The 14,277-nt window shown below is 41.4% G+C and overlaps 1 protein-coding gene across 2 annotated transcripts in view; it reads left to right on the top strand.

Annotated features, from left to right (window-relative positions):
* Nucleotides 1-14,277, top strand: part of PDCD6 (programmed cell death 6) — a 137,216-nt gene that overhangs the window by 69,315 nt on the left and 53,624 nt on the right. For both annotated transcript variants that reach the window (XM_073630726.1, XM_073630727.1), the window contains one exon: nt 1,860-1,904. In XM_073630726.1, the coding sequence (XP_073486827.1) occupies nt 1,860-1,904 (45 nt within the window). The remainder of the gene's footprint in view (nt 1-1,859; nt 1,905-14,277) is intronic.

Here is a 14,277-nt window from a genome sequence, read left to right as displayed (position 1 = left end):
CGGTCATTCAACTCTGTACCCAAATAAAAATTTTACTTCTTTTTTTTTTTTTTTTTTTTCCCCATAAATAGAGCTTTCTATTGTTGGTGTATGATCACCACTGCGTTTTGATTTTGTTTTTTTGAGCTATAAACAAAGACTGACAATTTTGAGAAGAAACGTTTTGCTTTCTGCTATAAAACATCAGATATCCAAAAAAAAAACAAATTTCTTCCAAATTTTTATGCCAATCTGTTTTCTGCTACGTTGCAGGGAAAGAATCCATCACATCCCTGTTGTCAGAATGGAGCTCTGCCTTGTTTACATAGGCAGAGCTCCATCCAGCCTCTCTTCCCAACAATCGGCAGGTGTCGGTGGACATCCATTGGCTGGCATCCGCTGATTGGCTCCTGCTGTGACTAATCATAGGAAAAGCGGTGGGCCTCCTAGGCAAAAGTGCAGAATTATATATCTGCACAGAACGGCTGCCCTATGGCAGTAAATCTGCTAGAAGGGCCTTCATTTTGTGGTTAATGTCAATGCATGTTCCTTGCTAAAGAACATTATTTTTTATAAAGTTGTTATGGGTAAAGTAACTTTTCAGTGTTGGATCTAGAGGTTTGTTGCATTTAACTTTGCACCCTATGGCACCCACACACTCTCTTGAGAGTAATTCAGCATCAAGCAATTATATGGAAGCGAGGGTTGTTGACCGGCTAATTACCTGACAATTGTGCCACATCCTATACTAAGAATTTAAACAAAAGAAATTCCCCTAGTGGACTTTAAAGGCACATATGAAAGGACGTATAGAAAAGTGTATAATATGTGAACAATAATTTATTCATTGCAAAAACATCATAAAAACATCAATAACATTGTAACAGATAATGGAAGGAATGCGGTTCATGCATTTATACATATATAACTATTGATACCAATGTGCTTGCACCCGACGCGTTTCGGAGTTGTTTTAGCCTCTTTCAGGGGTGGTTGTAAATTTTAGCAAGGGTTTCTAAATTAAGAATAGTGTATTTAGCAAAGAGATAGTGAGTATATGTACATATCAGACCATAAGGACATACATACCTGTACACATTAAATTTGTTTCGTTTACACTTTGGCATATATGTAGACTAGCTATGCATTCCACAGAAATTTAAAAACAAAGGCGCTGACACTGTCTGCCCATCCAACGTGTTTCCCAATCGTAATACATGAGGGTTACTTAACATAACCAGAATGTTAATACTTCATACGTAGCACCTTCATCTGCTACGTATGAAGTATTAACATTCTGGTTATGTTAAGTAACCCTCATGTATTACGATTGGGAAACACGTTGGATGGGCAGACAGTGTCAGCGCCTTTGTTTTTAATTTTCTGTGGAATGCATAGCTAGTCTACATATATGCCAAAGTGTAAACGAAACAAATTTAATGTGTACAGGTATGTATGTCCTTATGGTCTGATATGTACATATACTCACTATCTCTTTGTTAAATACACTATTCTTAATTTAGAAACCCTCGCTAAAATTTACAACCACCCCTGAAGAAGGAGGCTAAAACAACTCCGAAACGCGTCGGTGCAAGCACATTGGTATCAATAGTTAAATATGTATAAATGCATGAACCGCATTCCTTCCATTATCTGTTACAATGTTATTGATGTTTTTATGATGTTTTTGCAATGAATAAATTATTGTTCACATATTATACACTTTTCTATACGTCCTTTTCATATGTGCCTTTAAAGTCCACTAGGGGAATTTCTTTTGTTTAAATTCAAGCAATTATATGAACCAGTAAGTAATAGTCTTGGTTACATGTTCTAAATATTGCTGACATTAACTAACTTTTTTTCTCTTTCCCTCCCAGGTACATGGACACCTTTCAACCCTACTACTGTTAGGTCCATCATCTGTAAGTAATTACAAACCTGAACTCTAACCACACCGCTAAATACAAAGTTGAAATTCTATTTTACATGCCACAAGATCTGTAATTGTGTTTTTAGTTAGTCTTGTAATCCAGACACCACAAATCGGGTCAGAAGGCTAGGTTCACACTTGTGCAGATGGTTTCGGGATGTGAGACCACGTGTAAATTGCACCTGTTCCTGCATCTGCAACCACCCTCTGCCAAACCACACTGCTCTTTTGCAGACGTGCGAGGTTGCCATTAAAGGCACCCCCACACATCTCAAAATGCAGGGCATATTCAGTTGTGGTAAATTGCATGGTGTGAAAGATGCAAGAACCTTTTTCCTGCATGAAACGCAGGCATACGGTAGCAGCCCATTCAAATGAATGGGCTACCAAGCCCATGCAAAGATGTGAACCTAGTTTTCTTGAGTACGATAAAGGATAGAATGCTTGGTGGTCTAAGACCATCTGAGCTCCTACCTTAATAACAACCTTCTTGACCCTTTTTACAGTATGGCTTTTGCTTACTACACTCCACTGAAACTTCCCTACTGAAACTCCCTAATGATCTACTTAAGCCAATAGCCACTACTCCATATTCATACTACTCGACCCTAAACTAAAACTCCACTCTCTTAGCCTTCAAGACTCTCCTCTCTCCTGGTTCTACTCCTACTCCTACCTATTGCAACGCTCCTTCTGTGTTACCTATAACTCTTTCCTCCTCTCCGCTTCCTCTCTTTGTAGGGGTACCCTAAGGTTCTGTCCTCAGACCCCTCCTTCTGCATTTACACCTCCTCCCTTGGTCAATTGATAAACTCCCATGGCTTCCAGTACCATCTCTATGCTGACGACACACAAATCTATTGCTCTACTCCTCACCTCACTCCTTCAGTCTCCTCTCGCATTAATTCTTAACTGCCATATCAGCATGGATGTCACACCACTTCTTCAAACTAAATGTTTCTAAAACTGCGCTCCTAATTTTTCCTCCAGCCCATACCCCCCTCCCCTGACTTCTCCATCAAGATCAATAATGCAACTATTCGTCACTCCCCTCATGCCAGGGTGCAAGTTGTAATCCTGACTCTGACCTGTCCTTTCAGCCCCAAGTCCAATTACTGTCCAAATCTTGCAGACTTCACCTCCTGTAACAGCTCCAAAATACACCCCTTTTTAACTGTTGAAACCACTAAGTGACTTATTCAGTCCCTTGTTATCTATCGCCTTGACTATTGTAACTCCCTCCTTATTGGCCTACCTCTCCGCCACCTATCCCCTCTTCAGGTTATCATGAATGCTGCTGCTAGACTCATCCACCTTACCAACCATTTAGTGTCTGCCACCACTCTCTGCCAATTCCTCCACTGGCTTCCCATTGCCCAACAAATAAAATTCAAAACCCTAACAAAAACATACAAAGCCATTTACAACTCTGTCCTGAGCTATATCCCCAATCTTGTCTCCAAAATGTCACCCAAACCATCCTCTTCGCTCCTTCCGAGACATCCTGCTCACTAACTTCCTTGTCTACTCCTCCTATGCTCATCTCCAGGACTTCTCCAGAGCCTCCCCTGTCCTCCTGAAACCCACTACCCCAATCTGGCCGGTTATCAATCCTACTCTGTCCACTTTTAGGAGATCCTTGAAAACTCATATCCTCAGGGAGGCCTACAGTCAGGTCCATAAATATTGGGACATCGACACAATTCAAATTTTTTTTGGCTCTATACACCACCACAATGGATTTGAAATGAAACAAACAAGATGTGCTTTAACTGCAGACTTTCAGCTTTAATTTGAGGGTACTTACATCCAAATCAGGTGAACGGTGTAGGAATTACAACAGTTTGTATATGTGCCTACCACTTTTTAAGGGACCAAAAGTAATGGGACAATTGGCTGCTCAGCTGTACCATGGCCTGGTGTGTGTTATTCCCTCATTTTCCCATTTACAAGGAGCAGATAAAAGGTCCAGAGTTCATTTCAAGTGTGCTATTTGCATTTGGAATCTGTTGCTGTCAACTCTCAATATGAGATCCAAAGAGCTGTCACTATTAGTAAAGCAAGCCATCATTGGGCTGAAAAAACAAAACAAACTCATCAGAGAGATAGCAAAAACATTAGGTGTGGCCAAATGAACTGTTTGGAACATCCTTAAAAAGAAAGAACGCACCGGTGAGCTCAGCAACACCAAAAAGCCAGAAGAGCATGGAAAACAACTGTGGTGGATGACCGAAGAATTCTTTCCCTGGTGAAGAAATCACCCTTCACAGCAGTTGGCCAGATCAGGAATGGTCTCCAGGAGGTAGGTGTATGTGTGTCAAAGTCAACAATCAAGAGAAGATTTCACCAGAGTGAATACAGAGGGTTCACCACAACATGTAAACCATTGGTGAGCCTCAAAAACAGGAAGGCCAGATTAGAGTTTGCCAAACAACATCTAAAAAGCCTTCACAGTTCTGGAATAACATCCTATGGACAGATGAGACCAAGATCAACTTGTACCAGAGTGATGGGAAGAGAAGAGTATGGACAAGGAAAGGAACTGCTCATGATCCAAATCATACCACCTCATCAGTGAAGCATGGTGGTGGTAGTGTCATGGCGTGGGCATGTATAGCTGCCAATGGAACTGGTTCTCTTGTATTTATTGATGATGTGACTGCTGACAAAAGCAGCAGGGTGAATTCTGAAGTGTTAAGGGCAATATTATCTGCTCATATTCAGCAAAATGCTTCAGAACTCATTGGACGGCACTTCACAGTGCAGATGGACAATGACCCGAAGCATACTGTGAAAGCAACCAAAGAGTTTTTTAAGAGAAAGAAGTGGAATGTTATACAATGGCCAAGTCAATCACCTGACCTGAATCCGATTAAGCATGCATTTCACTTGCTGAAGACAAAACTGAAGGGAAAATGCCCCAAGAACAAGCAGGAACTGAAGACAGTTGCGGTAGAGGCCTGGCAGAGCATCACCAGGGATGAAACCCAGTGTCTGGTGATGTCTATGCATTCCAGACTTCAGGCTGTAATTGACTGCAAAGGATTTGCAACCAAGTATTAAAAAGTGAAAGTTTGATGGATGATTGTTAATCTGTCCCATTACTTTTGGTCCCTTTAAAAAGTGGGAGTCACATATACAAACTGTTGTAATTCCTACACCGTTCACCTGATTTGGATGTAAATCCCCTCAAATTAAAGCTGAAAGTCTGCAGTTAAAGCACATCTTGCTTGTTTCATTTCAAATCCATTGTGGTGGTGTATAGAGCCAAAAAGAGTAAAATTGTGTCTATGTCCCAATATTTATGGACCTGACTGTATCCTGTCTTCAGCTAACAACTGAATCTTCTACTTCCCTCATCAGTTCATCCCTCACAGTTACTACCTTTCTTTTGTTTCACCAGCCCCTCCCTATTAGATTGTAAGCTCTCAGGAGCAGGGCCCTCCTAACCCTCTTGTATTGAATTGTATTGTCTCCATTTTATGTTGTAAAGCGCTCTGCAAACTGTTGGAGCTATATAAATCCTGTGTACTAATAATAATTTAGCATACATGTATCAAGCTTCAGGTGTCCATGGGGCTGGACAAGGAGAGAAGAGGAGAGCAGTTCTTCTAGCACAAAAACGTGCAGACGTGTGGTGTGCATTTAGAGGCACTCCAGTTGAAGTGTATGGGGCAAAAAATGCCTGATTTATGCTAAATTAAAAAAAAATAAATAAAAGCTCTTGTGGTGGGGTGTTTTTTGTTTTTGTTTTTAAGCTTGGGGCATCAAACAAGTACACAATTGCGAATGATGGGATTCTGCATATTGAGTGTAGCTAGGTGTGGGGAACTGCATTACAAAACGCTCAGGTTTGAATTGGAGCTTAGAGGACAAATTTCAAGCACAAGTCCCTAAAGGTTAATGTGCTTGTAAAGCATAAACACTTTTTACCTTTTAAAGGGTAACTCCACTTTTGTGGGGGAAAAAAATGGCAAAGAAAAAATATAGCACGTATAATTGTGACACTAATCCATATTGTAATTGACTGTTATTAAAAATTACCTTTCCTTTTCAATCTGCAGCCGCTGTAATTTTCTGAAAATGCATTGCAATATGGCTACCTGGGGTTGTTCTGTACACAGTGTGTACTGACCACTCCCCAGAAACATAATGAAAAAACTGCCAAAAGAAATAGTTTGCAAAAAATGCTAACAATGTCAAAACTGACACGTCAAGGGTCAAATCGGATCCCATTTGTCCATTTTATAATGCATTATCTCCCTATGGTAGCAAGATCATTTAACATGAGATATTCAGATTTAGATTTTAATTTGGTCCTTTGATTTCAAGTAATAGGTACATTTTTCTTCATGATAAGCTTGTTTTAAAGCTGATGTTGGCCCAGGATTTATTTAAATGTATTTTATTTATTTTGCGAGACAGGCCCATTTTTGTGCCTTGGATGTGCCCAGTATCCTTTTAAAGGTGATGCTGTATACCATTTGAAGTGTCCCTGTGGATTATTATTATTATTATTATTATTATTATTAGAGAAATGACTTGGGATCAGAGAGAATTTTCTCTCATAAGTTGGTTATATATAATCATTGGTTGAACAGGTCTCTGCTTGTGAGCGATAGCTTTGGAGGCTGTACTTGGAGCCTGCTGATCTGGAAAATTGCGAGGCTAGCTTGGAACGTTACCCTCAGACACTGAGCTCTGCATTGTGGAGGTTTCCTGACCTTTGTGCACTGTGTTAACCGCATAGTGCTCTTCAGGCCCAGAGCAGTGGCGCAGCCTTTGATGGGACCTAGTCTAAGACTCGCATAGTGAGTAGGCCTGTTGTTGTTGTGAGGCTAGCCTAGAATAAAACATTTGGGCACTGTTCATTGCAGAGAGCTCTGCCAAGTCCAGAGCCATAACTGCTTCTTAGGTGACCCAGTCTTTAAGGACTCTGTTCTGAGTAAGGTTGAGCGCACTGAAGCACTGGGACCTACCTCAAAGTTGGTACCAGTAGGCGATATTTTTAAATTCCCTACACCATTGCCCTCAGCCTTAAATGTTACCACTGTAAGATGTGGTGGAGTTCTGAAATAATCTAGTAGATGGGGTGTAGCGGGTACATGCTCTGCACTTTCTCCTCCCTAATACCCACTTTGGATCTTTATTGCTCTGTGCACAGTTAATGGAACAATCTGCTCAGTCTCTAAGCGCTCTCTAGCTCCACGACAGAATCTAATTTTGACCCTAGTAGGTGTTCACGCCTAAATGTGGCCCAGAACCCTATTACCATCTCTGGTTTAGATTCTGAGCCCTCAGTCTACTTTTCTGTGCAGGTGTTCCATATGACTCATGTTTAGAAGGTGTTTCTAACCTGAATGATACAGTGTCTTCTATCTGCAGTTAAGGTATCTGCCTACTGGTGTAGGGTAATTTAGCACCATTTACAACTGCAAAAACCTCTCCTATACACTCTGGTTAAAAACCTTCCTCTAAGATGACTGTAAACAACCTGTAGAATTATGGCTCCTTTCCAAAAATGTGAATGGGTTTTTTTCTTTTATTGAGAAGTGGTCTCTGCCCACTGTTTACAGTTTAATCATCCTCCCAAACAATACTATTATACAGGTAATAATGATTTTAAACATTTAGGGATTTGAGCCCTCGTATAGCCGTTTCACTGGTCCGGGGCTTAGAAATCCCCCCAGCTTTCTCTCTTCTTCTCCCCCGCTGACAGGACGGGCTACGCGGGTTCTGATCCCATCCCATCCCATGTGACAGTGTCAACCAATTAGAATGCTCCTAAACGTACTTCCTGGAGGGGTGGGTACCTTTTGGAGATTAAGCCGAGGGGATTTCTAAGTCCCGGACCAGTGACACGGCTATACGAGGGCTCATAGCGGGATATCGCTGAGCTCCAGGTCAGGGGGGCTGGGGGGGAGGGGGGGATGTCCGGTGTAAGTTCACCTTACAGATCTTTCTGTAAAGGTGAACCTAACCCTTTAAGGGACATACTGTTAGAATCCCTACTTAAGTCTGAATTTGAATTATCTGGAGTTACTCTCCATCCCATATTGATGGCGACTTGGGAATCCCATCCATGTCACTGAAGCGTTTTTTTTTTGTTTTTTGTTTTTTTGTTTTTTTTTTGTTTTTTTTAAAATGTGACCTTCTATCATGGGAACAAACCCCTGTGTCCTATAGCTTTTGGATCAAATGTCAGGGGTCTACAGTTCAGCTGTGGTAGTCACTTACAAGCATCCAAGCTTGTATCATACATTGGTGTAATGTCTGCTCTTATGCAGAGGACATGTTGCTTTTGTGCCTTGGATGTTGAGGATGCACTAAGGGAACATCTGATTTATTTGACCTTTAAGGGGATGTGTCTCTTTGGTTATGTCCTTGGCTCTGTCATTTCCTTACCCCTGGTAGTTATGTGGGCCTGGCTTAGCACAGATCTTGGACTATCACGGTTTACTGTGATCAAGGGCTGAAGTCCTCTGTTTCATATGCTCTGCCTTAAAAAAGTACACGTCTGCTTTTACTAGTGGGTGGCTGTTTGTCCTGCTGGGTTCCTTACTGGTTTATCTTGTCAGTTTGGATGCTCAGTTTTCTCTCTCAATGCTTCCACTAGAGCTACAAGGGGATCTGGCATCTTTTATAGCTGCCACTACTGATATTATCACAACCCATTGTGCATCTTCCTGGAGTTTTTTATCGGTTCCCTGGGATCTCTGAATCCTGCCCTGATAGAAATCTTTCCTTGAGAATGGGGTCTCATTTAATTCCACTCTCCTTGCTCCAGTGGAGTCCCTTCAGAGTTGGTTTTATTCCTTGTGGTACCTGACTCTCTTCAAACTCATTCCCTCTCTTGGTGTTGTGTGTTTGTTTGTTTTTTTTTGTTTTTTTTTGGACTTGCAAGAATGACTAGGACCAGTTCCTATTACTTTCTTGCCTTTGGGGAGCCCAACTCTTTAGTGTACTCTAACTACAGCCCTGACTCATGTCTACCCTAGTGCTCCTTTTTCCTGGCATTCCTATTGTGAAGAGTCCAAGCCCTAGATTCTCACAGTTTCTGATAAGCCAAGAGTCATATCCTCTACACTCATTCAGTATACAGATCTTTTACCTTTTGGGGGAATTGTGGGATTGTCAGAAATCCAATTTCACACCGCTCCCCTTCTTGTGATTTCCCTCAGTACTTTTCCCTCCTTGGACGATCTGGAATTTTGGAAAGGCACAAAACTGGTCCTTTTGAATCTACAAGTATTGCTAATTACTGCTGAATTTTGGTCAGGTTGGGCATTATCCTTTTCCTCTTTCTCTCATCTGGGAAGTAATATCCTAATAGATTTTTTCCACTTATCTACTCAAGTTTGCTTCTATAGAACAGAGTTGGCCACATAGTTTGGTGATTTCTTTGTTGGTAATTTTTTTTTTTAACTGTAAATGCTCCCTTACTTTCATGCATGAAAGTATCAATCTATAGAGTCCCTGTATTTCTCTGGAAGGTAAGCAGGCAAGACACTCTGTTACCCTGCTGCAGAGTTCCCTTAAATGAGAGGGTGCAAAACCAGAGGTCTTCATGAGACCTAATTGCTGGATTCTCTTCCTACTCTATATCAGCCTAGGGACTTTATTGTATACAGATACCAGGTGCTGTAAAAATAAAGGGGCCAAAACCTGACTTCTTTGTTGTGATTTTTAGTGACAGATGCAATTGTGCCACTACCTGACGGCTGGTTAAATCTGTACCACATAGTAAAGCTGGTCACACATTTTATTTTTATTTTTTCTGTTCAGCTTGCAGGCTAAATGGAAAAAAATGGAAAAAAAATCTAACAAATTCTTCCATCCATGCTATATTGTGCAGAGTGACTCCCCCACTGTGGCTATTGTATTTTGTCAGCCAAACCTGCTGTCAAAATATCAGAACAGTCTCTGCATCTGATTTGAGATGTGGATTCTCAACTCTGGTCCTTTCTCCTTGTCCCTGAGTGGAGTTTTTTTTGGAGTGCCAGCGATCCAGCGTGCCCAGTGACCGTTTCAATGACTTATTAAATCTGAATCCAGTGTGCCTGTGTTTTGTCAGGAGACAGCCGAGAAAGCCACCCTCTGAGCAAATTTTGCCTGGTTCATCAGGAACCAGTCGAAATTTACTCTGTATGGACCGCTTTTAATCGGTAGCCAGGGTCCAGAATGAACTAGTCAAAATGGGATGATTTTTTTAAAAACAAATTTAAGGGCAATAACAAATTTGCATAGCCGTTCATCAGTGAGTTCTGTGTTATGGGCCTGTCTCTTGAGAGGGCATTACTACTGCATCCTGCATTCAGTGTATTGATGCAAGGAGCTCTCTGCATCTTTGAGGTCCACCCACTGCTGGAGATGATTGGGAGAGGAAGGGAATCCACTGTGATTGGTCAGACATTAGAAAGGTAAATAAAATAAAAAAGTAGAACAAACCTATGTTATATTGTAAAGAGCTGCGTAAACTGTTGGCGCTATATAAATCCTGTATTATAATAGTATATCAGAGGGCCAACTGTGGGGGAAGATTTTCATTTCGGGCTCACAAGCTTACGCCCTTCAGATCAAAAGCACATCTAACATTTCATCTGAATTCATGAGGTTTTAAACACTTTCATAAAGAAATCACATATGGAAATAATCCTGTGGTTAATGACTAATCGGTACAATTTCATTCCTTCATTGGTTATTTTTCTCCACTATAACAGAAATGGTTAACCAAGATAGGCGTTTTCATCATACTTCAAATGGGATCCTTCACTTTGTCAGTCTGCCAAATTACATGCATATGGATATCACCACATATTGATTCTATATTTCAATTAAATAAATACAAATCCGTATTTGATCCTTTTGGGGTAATTGTATTGAGAAAATCTATCCAGTATGCCTCATGTTTTCTGAGAATTCTCGATCACCTCCTCTCCTATTTTTATTAATCCCTTCCGATACCATATACTTTAGTTGGGAAATAGAACGACCTTTGTCTATAAAATGTCTAGCTAACAGTATAGTTGTTAATTTGTCCCTAATTGAATACTTATGCCTAGCTATACTGTCTTTAACCTTTTGTGTTTCACCAATATAAAGTAACCCGCAAGGGCACTTTATGGCATAAATTACAAAAGATGATTGACATGTATAGTGTCCTTTAATTGGGATTTCCAAACCTTTATAAAGGTGTGAGATGAATTTCCCTCTAATTATAGAATTGCATTGTATGCATGACAAACTGGGATAAGACCCTGTATTAAGCGGTCCCAAAAATGTTATTTTGGCACTAGAAGGGAAATACTGGTCAGATCTAACCAATCAGTCTCCTAACGTTTTACCTTTCCTATAGGAAGGCAATGGTGGAACAGAAAACTCCTCTATATTAGGGTAACTAACTCTCTCTCTCAATAATCCGAAATGTTTTTAAACGGTATTAAAAATATGATAAGAGAATGAATGAATAGAATTGTGAAACAAAAGGTATTCTTTTTATGTCTGGTTGATATTCCATTATTAAATAAATTAACCCGTTCTTTCTTAACCAGTGCCACTGGATAATTCCTTTTCATTAGTAGGGAAGACCCTCACCATGCCAACATCCAAAATATATATTCAAGGATTGACCATGTCAAAAAATTAGCGGACTTTGTGGGCACATAATGAGAGAATCATTAAAGTATAAATTTTATTACAACATAGTTAAACATATAAACAACATACAAACACCACCCTGTATGGACACAGTTACCAGTTACCCAATAATACAGTTATAGAGGACTGGACCTACGGTACAAAGATTAATTTACTACTGTATCAAGGTAAAAAAGAGATTTCTGATCCAGTAATGCCTCCAAAAACTTGCTCATCGATGCGTTTCACTAAAATATTAGCTTCCTCAGGACAGATACTGGGTAGGTGCTGGTAAACGTGTGACTCAAGGTGTTGGAGAACTTGACCAAACTGACAAACAGCCGAAAAAACGAAATTGCATATGTGTGTCTAAAGTAGTGGGATACACACATATCATGTGGTCTATAGTAGATACCACTGGTATATAGTAGTCATGTATAATTCCTTGTAAAAACCTTCGCCACTTTAACCCTTCTCTTCTACTGACCACCTATATGACATAATCTCTCCCCTGTCCTGTCCTGACCTGTCCACCTCTGTCTACAATAGTTCACTCTCATCACTAGATGCACTTGCTCCTCTAAACCACACGCAGAATCGGGCCCCGACCATTACAACCCTGGCAAACTGACAACACTAGAAATCTCGAGACATTGCCGTGCTCTTGAACGACTGTGGCATAAAACCAAATGCCTGCAAGACTTCACCCTATATAAATCTGCCCTTCTAAAATGCAATTCATGCCTCCATTCTGCCAAACAAGCCTACTTTGTCTCTCTTTTTAATTCCTTGTCATCCAGTCCCTGACGGCTCTTCTCAACCTTTAACTCTCTGCTTCGTTCCCCACCCCCTCTACCCACTAACTCACTCACTTCCCAAGAGATTGCCAATCACTTGATGCAATTCTTGAGGATACCTCCACTGTGTGTACATCTTCCCCACTCAACATACCTTGCCTAACAGCACATTCAACACTCTCCTCTTTTGAGCTACTACTGAAGGGGTTACAAAACTTTTCTCAGATGTCCACTTAACCAATTGTCCCCTGGATCCTGTTCCCTCACAACTACTACGGTCACCCTCTTCTATCCTATGCTCCCTCACTCACATCTTCAATCTCTCCCTCTCTAGTGGCACCTTCCCCTCCCCTCTAAAACATGCGCAGACCACTCCCATACTTAAAAAGCCCTCACTGGACCCTACCAACCTGAACAACTTAAGACCCATCTCATTGCTCCCATAACTTCTAGAACGCTTAGTCTACAACCGTCTTAGCTCCTACCTCAGTGAAAATAACCTTCTTGACCCTTTACAGTCTGGCTTTCGCTCACAGCACTCCACAGAAACTGCCTTACTAAAACTCACTAATGATTTACTAACTGCTAAAACCAACAGCCAGTACTCCATACTCCTACTACTTGACCTCTCTGCGGCCTTTGATACTGTTGACCACCCGCTCCTTCTCAATAAACTACATTCCCTTGGCCTCCGAGATTCTGCTCTATCCTGGTTCGCTGCCTATTTATCACAGCTATCCTTCAGTGTCACCTACAACTCTGTCTCCTCCTCTCCATTGCCCCTTTCTGTGGGGGTCCCCCAAAGCTCTGTTCTTGGACCCCTTCTCTATTCACACCTCCTCCCTTGGTCACTTGATAACCGCCCACAGCTTACAGTACCACTTATACGCCGATGACACCCAAATCTATCTGTCAACTCCTCACCTCACTCCTTCATTCTCCTCTTCCATTACTAACTTACTAACAGACATATCACCATGGATGTCGCACCACTTCCTTAAACTAAATCTCTCTAAAACTGAGCTATTAATATTCAACCCGCCCGTGCCCCCCTCCACGACTTTTCTATCAAAATCAACAATGCAACCATCAGTCCCTCCCGTCACACCAGGGTACTAGGTGTAATCCTAGACTCTGACTTGTCATTTCAGCCTCAAATCCAATCGTTATTTTATTTATTTTATTTTATTTCAGGTACTTATATAGCGCCGTCAATTTACGCAGCGCTTTACATATACATTGTACATTCACATCAGTCCCTACCCTCAAGGACCTTACAATCTAAGGTCCCTAACTCACATTCATACATACTAGGGACAATTAACCTACCAGCATGTCTTTGGAGTGTGGGAGGAAACCGGAGTACCCGGAGGAAACCCACGCAGGCACAGGGAGAACATGCAAACTCCAAGCAGGTAGTGTCGTGGTTGGGATTCGAACCAGTGACCCTTCTTACTGCTAGGCGAGAGTGCTACCACTACACCACTGTGCCGCCCTAATCGTGATCGATAGTTTGTAGAATTCACCTCCGTAACACCTCTAAAATTCGCCCCTTTTTAACAAATGAAACCACCAAGCTCCTCATTCACTCCCTTGTTATCTCTCGCCTTGACTATTGCAACTTCCTTCTCATTGGCCTGCCTCTCCATAGGCTATCCCCTTCTTCAGTCTAATCATGAATGCTGCTGCCAGACTTCTCCACCTTACCAACCGCTCAGTGTCTGCCAACCCTCTCCTCCAATCCCTGCACTGGTTCCCAAACACCCAGTGAATTAAATTCAAAATACTAACCACAACATACAAAGCCATTCACAACTCTGCCCCGAGCTACATCACCAATCTTGTCTCCAAATATCACCCAAATCGTCCTCTCTGCTCTTCTCAAGACCTCCTACTCTCAAGCTCTCTCGTCTCCTCCTCTCATGCTCGTCT

The sequence above is a fragment of the Aquarana catesbeiana genome, linkage group LG05 (assembly GCF_042186555.1).
Source record: "Aquarana catesbeiana isolate 2022-GZ linkage group LG05, ASM4218655v1, whole genome shotgun sequence".
Taxonomy (NCBI): Eukaryota; Metazoa; Chordata; class Amphibia; order Anura; family Ranidae; genus Aquarana; species Aquarana catesbeiana.
The sequence above is the reverse complement of the archived record's forward strand: the minus strand, read 5'-3'. Positions and strand labels throughout refer to the sequence as shown.